Source organism: Strigops habroptila, chromosome 16 (genome assembly GCF_004027225.2).
Source record: "Strigops habroptila isolate Jane chromosome 16, bStrHab1.2.pri, whole genome shotgun sequence".
NCBI classification, from domain to species: domain Eukaryota; kingdom Metazoa; phylum Chordata; class Aves; order Psittaciformes; family Psittacidae; genus Strigops; species Strigops habroptila.
In genome coordinates, this window is record NC_044292.2 from 7,820,428 (window position 1) to 7,833,007 (window position 12,580).

The 12,580-nt window shown below is 46.0% G+C and overlaps 1 protein-coding gene and 1 long non-coding RNA gene across 2 annotated transcripts; one reads left to right on the plus strand and one right to left on the minus strand.

The window, feature by feature from the left end:
- Positions 1-1,123: 1,123 nt before the first annotated feature.
- Positions 1,124-3,163, minus strand: LOC115617539. The gene is made up of 2 exons (XR_003994626.1): positions 2,336-3,163; positions 1,124-2,219 (listed from the first exon to the last, which is right to left on the minus strand). It is a non-coding gene; the product is annotated as an uncharacterized LOC115617539 (long non-coding RNA).
- Positions 3,164-6,761: 3,598 nt separating this feature from the next.
- On the plus strand, positions 6,762-8,625 carry LOC115617537 (transcription factor HES-5-like). The gene is made up of 3 exons (XM_030508177.1): positions 6,762-6,901; positions 7,209-7,389; positions 7,562-8,625. The coding sequence occupies exons 1-3, from the start codon at positions 6,836-6,838 to the stop codon at positions 7,825-7,827; spliced, it is 513 nt and encodes a 170-aa protein (XP_030364037.1). The 5' UTR covers positions 6,762-6,835; the 3' UTR covers positions 7,828-8,625.
- The last annotated feature ends 3,955 nt before the right edge of the window (positions 8,626-12,580 follow it).

The following is a 12,580-nucleotide window of genomic DNA, read 5'->3' on the forward strand; positions in this document are numbered from 1 at the left end:
CTTTGCTGGTTGTGTTTTAAAGCTTGGTATTTCCAAGTTTCCCAAGGAAAGCTCAGCAACTGACATGTAGAGCTAGGGAATCAATGCCCTCCTGTACCATTACAGGTGATGTGCCACAATGGTTGCCATCATATTTGGGCAGGTCAGCCTTAGATATAAAGAACAGCAAGAATGAGGTACTGAGCAACATGGGGTACAGGCACTCTGACACCTGGGAGCAAAGTCTCTCAGTGTCTGTCAGTGTCTCTCCTCATGGAGAGTTCTAGCAAAACCCCAGCTATGCTGCTGGGCAAAGCTGAGCTGAGCAATGCCTCACCTGCAGCAGAGCATCTCCAACCTGGCAGGAGGAAATCAGTCCTGTATTTAGCCCCCATGTTTAAATTACAGCAAACAGCAATTCAGGTTAACACACCTGGGCAATTAAGGGTTGGAGAAGCTTCTGTATCTGTTTGCAACAGTTTGCATAAGCTTACAGCAGCTTGACTAATATCCGGGGTCTGTGTTTCCCAGGACAGACTAATCAAATCTGGGGAATTAAAGAAGCAAACAGAATACATGGCTCAGAAGTCTTCATGTGGGCTGAAACCACCTCTGCCACCTTCACTGGGACAATTTTCTTTGGCCTTTCTGGTGGATGAGCAGGATTCTGCTGCTGCAGCTCCATTCCCTGTCATTTCCTCCTAGCTCTTCCTTGCTCTGCTGCTGGTTTGAGCCTGGTGCAATTTCTGTATGCCTGCAGAGCTTCCTTCACTTCTTCCTTTTTACCCGGGGTCCATCTTCTCTTCATGCAGTTTTTATAATCTGATTTTTCGTTCTGTCACTCTTTTCCCTCTGTCTGTCACAGGCAGATGTGGCTGGAGGACAGGAGTGTCTCACAGCCCCGCACACTCTGTGAGTTTGGAGTTCCTTCCAGTTTCCCACACTGCTCTCCTATTCACTGCATTCAGGCAGAGGATAAAGGAAGTGTGCCATGCTACAAGCTGAATTAGAAATGGTGTTTGACTTCCCTTTGTACTTCACAGAAACCTTGCTCTGGGCAGACCATCTGCATAGCACTCACTGTGGAGAAAACCATTGATCAAGGCCTGTCAGCCCAGCTGGGGGAACTTGGGAAAGTAATTCCTTGTGCCACTTCAGTTCTTTAGGGCTTAACATCTGGCTGGAGGGGGAGGCGACAGTTGATGGTTTAACAGTCTTGCTTCCTTTCAAGTTTGGGATGCTGTTTTGATCCCCGATAAGCCTTTCTGAAATCCTGATTTTAATAACGTGGAAAGCATCCAGAAGACTAGGAATAATGCACTGGCTTTGCATTTTCAAAGTGCTTTACAAATACAGCTAATGAATTCTCAGCAACCTCCTCTCTGAGATAAGGACGTATTATTAGCAATGTTTTACAAAGGAAGAAAAACGAGGCAGACAGGGGAAACCCCAAATTTCAGTATTTCCAATAGCCTACTGGGTACAGTGCTCCTATTGCAAGTGCCTGTTTGAGACATCTGGTTTACAATGATGCTCAGCACCCACTTTTCTTTTAATCAGCTTTGGCATCTGTGAAAGGAGCCACCTCCCCAGCTTGTGGGAGAATGTGGATTACCAGCCTGGACCACACTCGCAGCCAGGCACCACCCAGATAAGCAGATGCCAAAGTTCTCCTTTGTACATAAGTTCAGCAGTGGGTTTTGAAAATGCTATTTAGTACAATTTTAAGCCCATGAAATGGCTACAAAGGAAGATGCACTCAAATCCTTGGTCAGGAAATACACAGTGATCTACTCAACAGAAAATAACTTGATCTTTCCAGAAAGTAAACCAAATTTTAACTTGTTTATTCATGTTACTACCCAAACCTCAGGCTTAGCAGCTGTCATTACTCCTTGTGCACATCTGTCTGTCAGCACCATCGAATTCGTGTCAGCTGCCTCCCAGTGGTTATGGTTATTCTGGGATTGGAGCTCTTAGGAGGGGAGGATGCAGTGTGCCCTGAATTACGTGAACTCTGAGTTTCTAAGGGAATTTCAGGCCCTAGACTCTTGGCTTGGATAAAACCAGTGACTCAGAAATGAGGAAGGAGCCATACTGGTCCAAGGTAGGGAACAATCAGATGAGGCTCAGGGGATGCCAGGCAAGTCTGTCACTATTACCTCCCCTCTCCACCGCTGCCCTCGTTAGAGCTGAGAGATTCAATATCTGATACCTGCAGATAAGATCAATTGCTGCTCCTGTAAGGGAAGAGGTGACTTCGCTCCTATCTGGCACGAACACTCCATTCCCATCCTGTCAATGATAGCAAGTGGCTGTTGGGGCCAGACCTCGGGAACCACACTCCCAACTCAACCTGCTATTCTCTCCGCAGGACACCTTCCCCTTGGCCAAAATGCTTGGCAGCACTAGTTGGTAAGTCTTGTGATTTTTATCATGAGACACACAGTACTTATGGCCTTCATTAAGACTTCATGTCCAAGCCTCATGGTTCTATAGAGAAAATGAAAAGTATCAACCTGAACAAAGTCCAAATGCTCAATAATCAAAAAGTAAGGAAAAAAGGCATCACTATAGAGCATGGTGTAGCCAAGTCCCCTAGCAAAAGCAGGAGAGGATATATTCTGTGGTTGGTTTATACAGGTTTTTGAAGGAGGAGGGTGGTAAACACATAACATGGTGGTTCCTGCAAAGCCTGCTCCCAGGGCAATGTGTTCCTTTGAGACATAATTGATTCCTGCCATCAGGCACCAGCCTGCTCTCCCCCAGGGTCAGCGCTTTCCCACATCCAACCCCATTATCCCACAGACCATGCCTTTTGTACAACACACTCCAGCTATTCATGTGCAAAGCAGCTGTAATCCCCAGACCTTTCAGAGTCAATATACCAGGAAATAATAAATCCCTCTTGTGCACTCCTGAATATGCTGAGAGGTGACTTGTGGGAATTTCAGCTGGGCAGAAAAATAATAAATTCTCCTTAATTTTTAATTATTTGTAATACTCACTGTAGGAAGGCTGTGTCAGTGGTGCATGACTATTTCTGGGTCACCCACACAAGCAGCTATAGAAATTGCTTTGGCCTCTAACAAATGCAGATCAAATTGTCTCATATGTTTCTTAATGATCAAAGTCCACTTGCCTGCAGTTGGGCACCTGGGAATGGCAGTACATGGAGCATTCTGGATCTAAAGAAAACTAATTAAAAAAGGTTCAACCTGTGAAGAATGTATTTTACAATAATAAAAGAGCCCTTTCTGCCAGGGTGCTAGTGTCCAAAGGACGCAAGATAATGCCACGCTAATGACATTTAATGGAATATTTTATACAAAAGCCTAACAACACAACCCTTTCCCCTGAGAGAGGCAGATTGCACTACACTTCCCCTCCATCGGTTCACTTGGCTTGTGCGAGCGGGAGAGGCTAATCCCGAATAGCAAGTTTTGCAGGATAATTTCTTTATAGATTTCCTCCCATGCCAAGCAATTTTTTAAAGTATGTACTGTGTAGAATGCAATAGCACTGAAACACCTGAGCAGAACAGGGTGCACGTGTGGGCTGGGAGAAGGGATTGTCATCTGGGACACCAAAGGAAGCAGTTGCTTGTAAATTACAACCACCAGAGGCTCATTGGGGTTCACCTCAGGCAGCACTCTGCCTTTTGAAACCTTACCCAGAAACCTCCACAGAGCAAGTCATAAGAGCATGAGGATGATGAAGGGATGTGGTAATACTGCCAGGATTTGTGGTGCTATATTTCAGGAATCTGAAACACTAGGACATGTCCCCCCAGCAGCAGTATGGTGTGTGGCACAGGATGCAGAGCCAATAGCTTCACCAAGCATTCGAAGATAGCTATTCCCATGCAGATGTGTCAGCACTTGGGACCAGATGGGTGTTCTCATTGCTACTGTCTTCCTCAGGGATGCTGCCACTAGCCCATTACCCACGAAAGTGAGACCAGAGCTAGCTTGGTCCTAAAAAGCCTTCTATTTTATCTGTGTAAGTAAGCCTTTAGCAATGCTAGAGCTGGGAATCCATGGGCTGGCCTGAGGAAGAGACAAAAGCCAACAGGAGATCAGACTGCACGCAGGACAGACCTGCTGGTCCTGCTCTCCAGGCAGCTGTGATGACAAGGGGTGTCCAAGGGAAGAAGCGTCACTGCCAGGCTCCCAACAAATGGAGGGAAAAGAAACTCCTCTGCAGGACAGCAAGAGGAGGCCACCCTCTGAGTTTACAAGGGAGCCCAGCTCTTCAATTTGTTGTCATGGACGCTGAGCAGTACCCCCATGTGCTGCCAGAAAGGCATGAGGACCACTTCAGCCCTGTCCCTACTGCCACCACAGACACAGGCTCAGCTCCTGATTCTAAAAGGTCTCCAAAAGAGTTTAGCAACACCGCTCCCATTTCCCAGCAGAGCAAACTGAGGCAAGGTGAAGCAAACAGCAGCCCCCAGGCCAGCCGGTGCTACTGCTGAGCTGGGTATTCCTGCCAGGCACCCCCTTGTTGCCCCTTCCTCCTATAAACACACACCTCTGAGAAGCCTCCCGCACAGCGAAACACGTGCTTTTCAGCCTCGCTTTCTGCAAGAGCCATGTGAGTTCATCGTGCCTTGACAGAAGCGCAGGCTCCACAAAGGGGTTATTAGCACCAGGCTCTGTGGGTTTGAATTTCCCTGCCTTTCCCATACTTTTCCCCTATTGATAACATTTCTTGTTGGGACAATAGAAGTGTGCCTTGCAACTACTCACAACATTAGTGACGGTGCTTGAGCCTGAATAATTTAAAGGGAAAGAATCCAACTCCCAAAAGACCATCTGGCTATCAGTTATAATACAGCAATAAAGGTCAGGGCTGCTTCTCTGGAGTTGGGAAAAAGATGGTTTTTGACACTGAAGAGCCTCTTCAACCAGCTTGGTACATGCCTACCTGTCAGCTCCTAGCTTCTGCCACCATTGCTCCCTTGCTAGAAAAGGGATAATGCAGGATACCAACTTCTGGAAGGAAGGCCAGCCAAAGAACAGAGGAGAAAGGGCAACACCTTATTATAGCTGGAAAAAGCTAGGGCATGGTGTCTGAGCTGTATCTTATTTTGTATCATAATCTTTTGACTGCTTCAAAGTGTTCATGAGATGTCTTGTCTCCTGGCTTTCCCACAACGCAGGGAATAAAAGGGCTCCAAGGACAACATCTGCCCTTCACAAAGAGTTAAGCCCATTCAGGCCCATACAATGAAAACCACGATGCTGGCTGGTTCAGCGACACCTCCCTCCTTCCTGTCAACTGCCCATTAAACTCAGGCTTCACTTCAGGATTTCCAAGTAAGAAATTGTCTTTGGCTTTCTTACCTCACTGCACACTTCCCTCCGCCATTTCCATTCCAAGATTCCCAGCCACACTCCCGTGCACAAGCAGTGCAGCGGGAAAAGACGAGCACACGTCTGCCTTGGGCACAACAGGCTAGACCCTTGGATGGCAGGATGCAGCACAGCTCTTCTCAGGTAGGTTCTGGCTACTTTTGGTGCTGCCTCAAGGGCTGTATCCAGGCAGAGATTTGTCTCATAAGACAAAATGACAACTGACCTAAAATGTCCACCTAAAATGTCATGCTTTTTCTTGCCTTTACCACAAAAGAAATAATGTTTGCTTAATTTTTATTGAAATTTTACTGTAAATGCAAGCAAGCAGCACTATCCCCATGTTCTGGATAAGAACAGTGTACACAGGGACGCAGTTATGGTCTCTGAGATCTCATGTTTGCTCTCTGAGATCCCAAACTGTGGCAGGTCCTGTCTGCAGTGGGACAGTGTCTGCAGTGTGCTGCTCCTTGGTCAGATGGGAACAGAGCACACCAGAAATCTCAGGCACTAAATCCCGTTCACGACCCACCTCTGACTTCCCAAGGCCTAAGGCTTCTGGGTTGAATCTGATGCTATTCTTTAGCTCATCTTAACCATCATTCTCATAAATGTCTGTATGAAAGAGAGTAGAAAAGGGAAAAGAAAGAGCTACAGGGGTCACGAGGCATGGGCCCAGTTCTGCTAGGAGGTGTGTGCTGTCCTTAATGAAGGCAATGGGAATACTGGTGCAACGGCCTCACAGACCCCACTGTGTTAAGGGGAAGAGAGAAACAGAGGTTATCATTTTCATTTGCTTCGTATTCCCTATTTATTCACCCTGTCTATCCAATATCCCGCCATCCTGACTGTCAGTTCTCCACAGCATTCAGAAGTGTCATGAAACAAGCCTGTCCTTTCACACTGATAACACTTTGCCTCACCTATTAGAAGTGTAATAACTGCATGGACCAACACAAATACACCCACACTCTGGCAAAGGGCACCCAGGATGCTGGCTGTGAAGTGCCCTCTCCAGCAAGAGCAGAGATGTCCTTGGTGCTGTTGATTTTAACCCTAACAGTGCTCCCTTCTTCTTTTCCCGCCTTCCCCCAAAAGCGTGCCTCCTCCACGCTGCAAATGTGACTGGCACATGCAGGGACTCAGGAATGCCATTGATCCCAGACAACCAGCTGGAGGGTCAGTGTTTTCCCAGATCCCTGGGCAGCCCTGAAGAGCCACGCTGCACACTCCACCAGTCAGCGTGGGCAGAAGGTTATTCTCTGCAGGGCATTTGCAATCAATGTACCATGCACTAATAGATGCTTCCTCTATTGTTCGGCTGTGCGCCTGGATTGGCTGCATGGCTGTGGGAAACACCAGTGATCCCGAGACTCACGTATCTGCTGAAGCTCCCTGATGTATAAATAGAGGCAGCTGATAGCTGCCAAAGCATAGCCTGAATACTCAGCACAGCAGCCCAGCCTGGGGGTCTGTGCCCAGGACTCAGAGCGCTAAGAATGGCTCCCAGTAACACTCTCATGATGCACATGGAGGAGAAGCTGCTGCCAAAAGAAAAGAATAAAGTAAGTAAGGCCCTTGACAGGATTGGAAAGGCTGCCCTGTGCTCTGTGCAATGAGCTGCCTCTATCAAGTAAATACTACATGGGAAAATGTGAGATAAAGAAGGAGAAAGTGGTCTGGGGCGAGGCAAATAGGTTAAAGAGAGACAGAGGAGACTACATAGGTTTTTGTTAAATGAAACTGAGTAGGGAATAGGCAGGCAGCATCACAAAGCTCTCCTACCAAAAGAAAGTGTCTTTGAACATGTGCGAGGGGAGATTAGGTCAGGTCTCAGAAAATCCCTAACTCTCTGCTCCATCTCTGTCACAGCTGAGGAAGCCGGTGGTGGAGAAAATGCGTCGTGACCGGATTAACAGCAGCATCGAGCAGCTGAAACTGCTCCTGGAGAAGGAGTTCCAGAGACACCAGCCCAACTCCAAGCTGGAGAAAGCCGACATCCTGGAAGTGGCTGTCAGCTACCTGAAGCAGCAGAACCAGCTGCAAGACCATGGTGAGTGCAGAGCATGTCTTGCACACCCCTAAAGTCCACTCCTGCAGGCCTTTGCCCTCCTGTATAGCCCTGGTCCTGAAGCAAGCAGGGGCTGTAGCAAAAAAGTCACCACTGTCCCATGTTTTGGTCATGATCTTAACCCTTTGCATTTGCTTCTTTCTTTCTTTTCTAGCATTCATGCACAAGAACCTAGAGCAGGACTTCAATAGTGGATACCTGCGGTGCCTCAAGGAAGCTATGCATTTTCTGTCCTATTATGAACCCAAGAAGGAAACTCAGGTGCAGCTGATCAAGCACTTCTGCAAAGCTCAGATGGGTGCAGATGTCGTGTACTCTCCTGCCCCGCGCAGTTCGCCTCTATCACCATGTCTGTTTGCTAGAAAGCAGCCTGCCCAGAAGACTGTGGCTGCTGCTCCTACCATCTGGAGACCCTGGTAGACCTGCTGAACTTTGGTTTATTCCTCTGTTTTGCTACAAAAACTAGAGGGACCTGTGCTTGAATAGTTCCTCTTTAAAGTAGGAAACATTGCTTTCCAAAGGTGGGAGGGGGCGGTTATTGTTTTTCTGTCACAAGAAATGAGGGTTGCTGAGTAGTTTCCCTTCATAGTGAAGGACCGTGTGTGTAACTTGCAGCAAATTTGCTGCTTTTATTGGTGGCTCTTAGCCAAAGAGAGGACCAAGTTCTGAGGTGATTTAGAGAGCCAAAGGCCCTTCAGTTTCCATCACACTTTTGCTTGGCAAGCCTGTCAGTGCAAATCTTTCTACTAATTCCCTGGGTCACTGGTGCAAGTGCTCCATTGTCTCCTGACGATGTACTGACCTTCCTGAAGAAGGAGCACTTTGAAGAATGTATTTTGTATCATAAAGAGAGTATTGAGCCTTTATCTTTTGCATTAAAGCTGTTATTAAGAAATGCTGATTCTTCTGCGGTTCCTACGCTATTGTTAGTCTATCTTCTTTCAGAGTTATGATGACAACAGAGAGCTCTAGGGAAAATTCTCTTCATGTCAGCATGTGCTGCTCTCAGCTGAGGGATAATTGATGCCTTTTGTAAAGGAAATACCTGTGATATACCTTAAGGAAGAAGGGGAGGAAGGGAGGCAATAAGTGCTTTATAATCATTCACTGAACATGCTAAAGAGCTTAAAAAGCTTTTATAAAGTTGTGTTGTATTCATCCTGTGTGATGTTCAACTCTGGCATCTTTACTACACAATAAAATGGTTTTAGTCATTAATCCTTTGGTTTGAAATGATTAAACTGGCTGGACTGAGTGTTGCATGTAGACTCCTTCTGCAGTGGGGGAGCTTCAGGTCATGTCATATTTTTGAGCCCTTCATTCCACTACATAGCTGATATTTGTGAAATTTATTTGGCAGAACGGGATTTCAGATCCTGCCAAGAAGCAACCTCTGGAAAAGTTATCAACAATTAAAATGGAGGTGAAACTAAAGTGAGATGCTGAGAGGTGTAGGCCCAGATACTTCATAGCAACCTATTCAGACCTCAACAAATCACTGATTTCACAGCGAGTTTATTTCACCCCACTCCCCATTCATTTGCCCGCCAGCCTGAGGTCAGCCGTATGCTTTCTGACAATTTAGGGGGCAGCAACATGCAGAACTCCTAATAACTTCCAAAGAGTTTGGCACCTGACTCTGCTTGGGGAATCTCACCCTCTTCTGTGAAACTAGTTTTTGTGAACTAGTTTTTGTTGTCTTTTAATTTAGCACCTTCTGTTACTGAAACGTGAATTCTGTTAGGCAGGAACAGAATTTCTTTACTGACGTGAAATATGCCTGTATATGGCTAAAAGTCTACATAATTTGATAGTAAACAGATTGAAAAAGCATTTTCTCTCCTAAATTATTTCCCTTTTTTTTGTCAAACATTTTATTCTTTTTCTCTGACATCCACCTAAGGGTCCAAAACGTGCCCTGAATAGGACCTGTGCCTCAGAGTTGACAAGCCACCACACTCCACCAGACTTTGAAGGTTGTTGCAGAGACGGTCTCTCTGCCAAGCATCTTTTAAATGATCCTCCCTTGATTTTTTCACCCCACCTCAACTCAGAAAACAGATCTAGCAATCCTCTTATGTGGGGATTTACAGCAGCCTACCTGGCCTGCACCAGCTGAGGAAGAGAAGTGTGAGAAGGGGATCTTAAAGCCACCTTAAATACCAAGTCTCTCAAAAGGCAGCACTTTCCCCAATAACATTCACTCACTTTTCCTTAGAAGAATTCTCATTCCTTGCTAAGCAGGGACTATTCACTTTTTATTTTCCCTTCTCTTCAAAGTAAAATAAGTCTGCACAAATAATCAGTTCACAAAAGTATTATCTAATCACAGTAACACACTGATTTGGATATATGCATAACCTCTCATTCTTCCAGAGATACAGTAACAGTGTGAAACACCACTGGTCAACAGTTCCAACTCTCCTCAGATATCCTGGGAGAGACGCCCTGGAAAAGCTTTGTTTCTACCTTATGCTTTTCTTCCTTAAACAAAAGGAACCCTGGAATATCTGATCTTGTCAAATGGCTGCCTATTTAAGCACTAAGCAAACCCAGATCTGCTAAACTGGCAAGATCAAATGTCATTCAGGCACTGCCAGTGGTACCTGGCCAGTCCTCGCTTGATTTGTGACTAAACCCTCTGCTACACATATGGAAACAACCAAAAAGCCATCTACCTGGGTCAAGAACATATTCCTCTACCTCGTCACAGTTGCATGGATCATTTTGCTTATTATTTTACCCTGAATGCACAAGCTGATGGAGTGCTCTTCATCTATCTGCCAGTGCAATACAAGGTGGGGTTTTGGTACAGTTCTGCAATTCATCAGGAGCTGATACCAATGCTGCAGATGAAGTTGTTCCTCCTAATGAACCACTAAATAATTCAGAGAAGATATTTTTAGGTTTTGTGGTTGCTTAGTGATCTTGCAAAAGTCACTTCACCTTGCTGTGCTCAACTTGTCTGCATCAGTTAGTACAAGCTTCTGAATCCCAGCAGAATGCAAGCTGTGCATTGTTCAATCAAGCCTAATCAAGGCAGTTGCAGATAGGAAGTTTGGTTTGGGGGGAGCTCAGACTCAGTCAAAATGCAACGTGCCCCAACGTGCCCCAACCTGACCGTGCACCACAGGGAATGGGAATGGAGTCACACATGGCGTGGAGAAGTGTGGATGGGCATCCTCTGCAGCTAACATTTTACCACCCAAGTAAACCCCATTGTGAGTGTCACAGTTGGCAGCATCCCTGCAGTTTGTTTAAAACTGACAGCATCAATGGAAAAGAGAAAAAGAAACCAGAGAAGAGCTGCACAAACTGGAGATGACTGCTGGAGTTGAACCCAGCCCCTCTAGTTCTAGCCTAACACAGGAACACACTGTAGAAATGATAACTGTGCAAAACTCATGTGAGATTACAGCCAGACTTCCAAGCCCAAAACTCCTACCACCCATGTTGGCATAAATCTGGAGACATGGCTCCTGTCATTCGAACCACAAGCTCTGATTCTCATTTACACTGAGGCGATATTATATTGCTCTGGCTGCAGCAGGGGAGGGGGTTGATCGTGTGTAGCTGTCAGTGTACCTGAGAATCAGACCTACCGTTTGCAGAGTGGTGTAAAGGAGAGAAAGAGTAAGCACCTCCTTTCTGGGCAGGGGGAAGAAACCAAACCCCACCAGAACGCCTCCCCTTGCTCCAGGGATGCGTGGCTGATGCAATTGCACTGCTTCTGGTTTTTGCCAGCCAAAGTCTTGGCCTCTGGGCTTTAGTGTAGCGATTACCTGAATGCTAAAAGCCAGACCTCTGGTTTCCTCAGTCCCAGCACAGCAAAGGTTATGTTTACAATTTATTAATTATTATCACTTATAATAATTGAACGCAAAGCTTCTTATTGCTCCTGTGTCCCCTGGGGTGACTCTCCCCTGCTCCAACACATTCCCACCCTTAGGGAAGATGTTGTTTATTATGCTGATCCCACAGCCCAGGAATACTCTCCTGACAAAGCCCCTATTAACCTCAGAGTGTGGGCCTGAGTTTCTCAGAGTTTCCCACACTTTCTTCCCTATTTATGACATTCAAAGGGACCACAAAGGAAGCGTGCCTCACAACAGCCCACATTAGTGACGCTCTTTGGCTCTGCATTGTGATGACCAGCAATTCCTGTCCCGATAGACCATCTGGAGAGCTATTTTCCCAAGGAGTGCATTGATCGATCAGTATTATGCCAGAGTCCTTTTAAAACTTGGGAACGTTATGCTCTTTGACACTAAATAGGTGTCTCGAGAAGCGTTGTCAGAAAGATTTTAAACCATTTAAGGAAGGCACACAGAAAAAATAAAAATCATAATTACTTCTTTAAAAACACCATCAATAGCATTTGTGAGAGAAGCTGACGTGAATGTAGGAATTGGTCTCAAATAAAAATGCTCTGAAAGTGATACAAAATGCTTTAAGCCATCATGTTGTGTGCTTTAAGTACAGCCATAGACATACAGGAGCACTGCTTTTTAAATCTGCATAACATAGACAATGAAATTCTGGATTTCTGTACTCTCTTCTGTCAGCCCACCTTCCGCCAGGCCTGTTGCTACACTGCAATATGCTGGGTTCCCCTTGATGGAAAGCTAAGTATCAGATGGGTTAAGGAAGCTGTCAATTGGTATTACAAGTAGTAGCATCTTTTGTGGAAACAGTGTGTAGTAAGCTTGCCCTTGGGCTGAGATCACCACCTACAAACCAGCAGCAGAAAGCTCCATGGCCCAGTACCCATTCCCTATGCTAGCAGTCCTCCAGCTGATTTATGGACTGTAATGAACACAAGCCTAGTGATGATAGCCTTGGTGTGGGTTGGTTGGTTTGCTACCTTTCCCGGATCCTTTGTGGTTGTCTCTCAACTCAAAGCAAGCTATGGTGCACAGCTTGCACACCATAGCACGGGGTCAAATGGTGAGCATCTGCAGTTGGAGACAATTAATCCTCAGGAAAAGCCAGGACTCCTGCCTGACAGCAAGTCTGCAAGTACAGCCACTGACAATTGTTTGCAGATTTCTGTTTCCCCTTACACTCTTCAATATCCACAGCAAGTGAGAGTGGAGACATATCCTTGTTTTCATGCATGATTTTGAAGGCTGCATCTTCACAAGGCAGCTCATGGGTGATGTGATCTACAGAG

Bases quoted from the DNA above. Each gene is read 5' to 3' on its own strand.
- LOC115617537 (XM_030508177.1), top strand. From the start codon at position 6,836: ATGGCTCCCAGTAACACTCTCATGATGCACATGGAGGAGAAGCTGCTG. The intron at 6,902-7,208 runs GTAAGTAAGGCC...TCTCTGTCACAG, and splicing joins TGCCAAAAGAAAAGAATAAA to CTGAGGAAGCCGGTGGTGGA. The intron at 7,390-7,561 runs GTGAGTGCAGAG...TTTCTTTTCTAG, and splicing joins GAACCAGCTGCAAGACCATG to CATTCATGCACAAGAACCTA.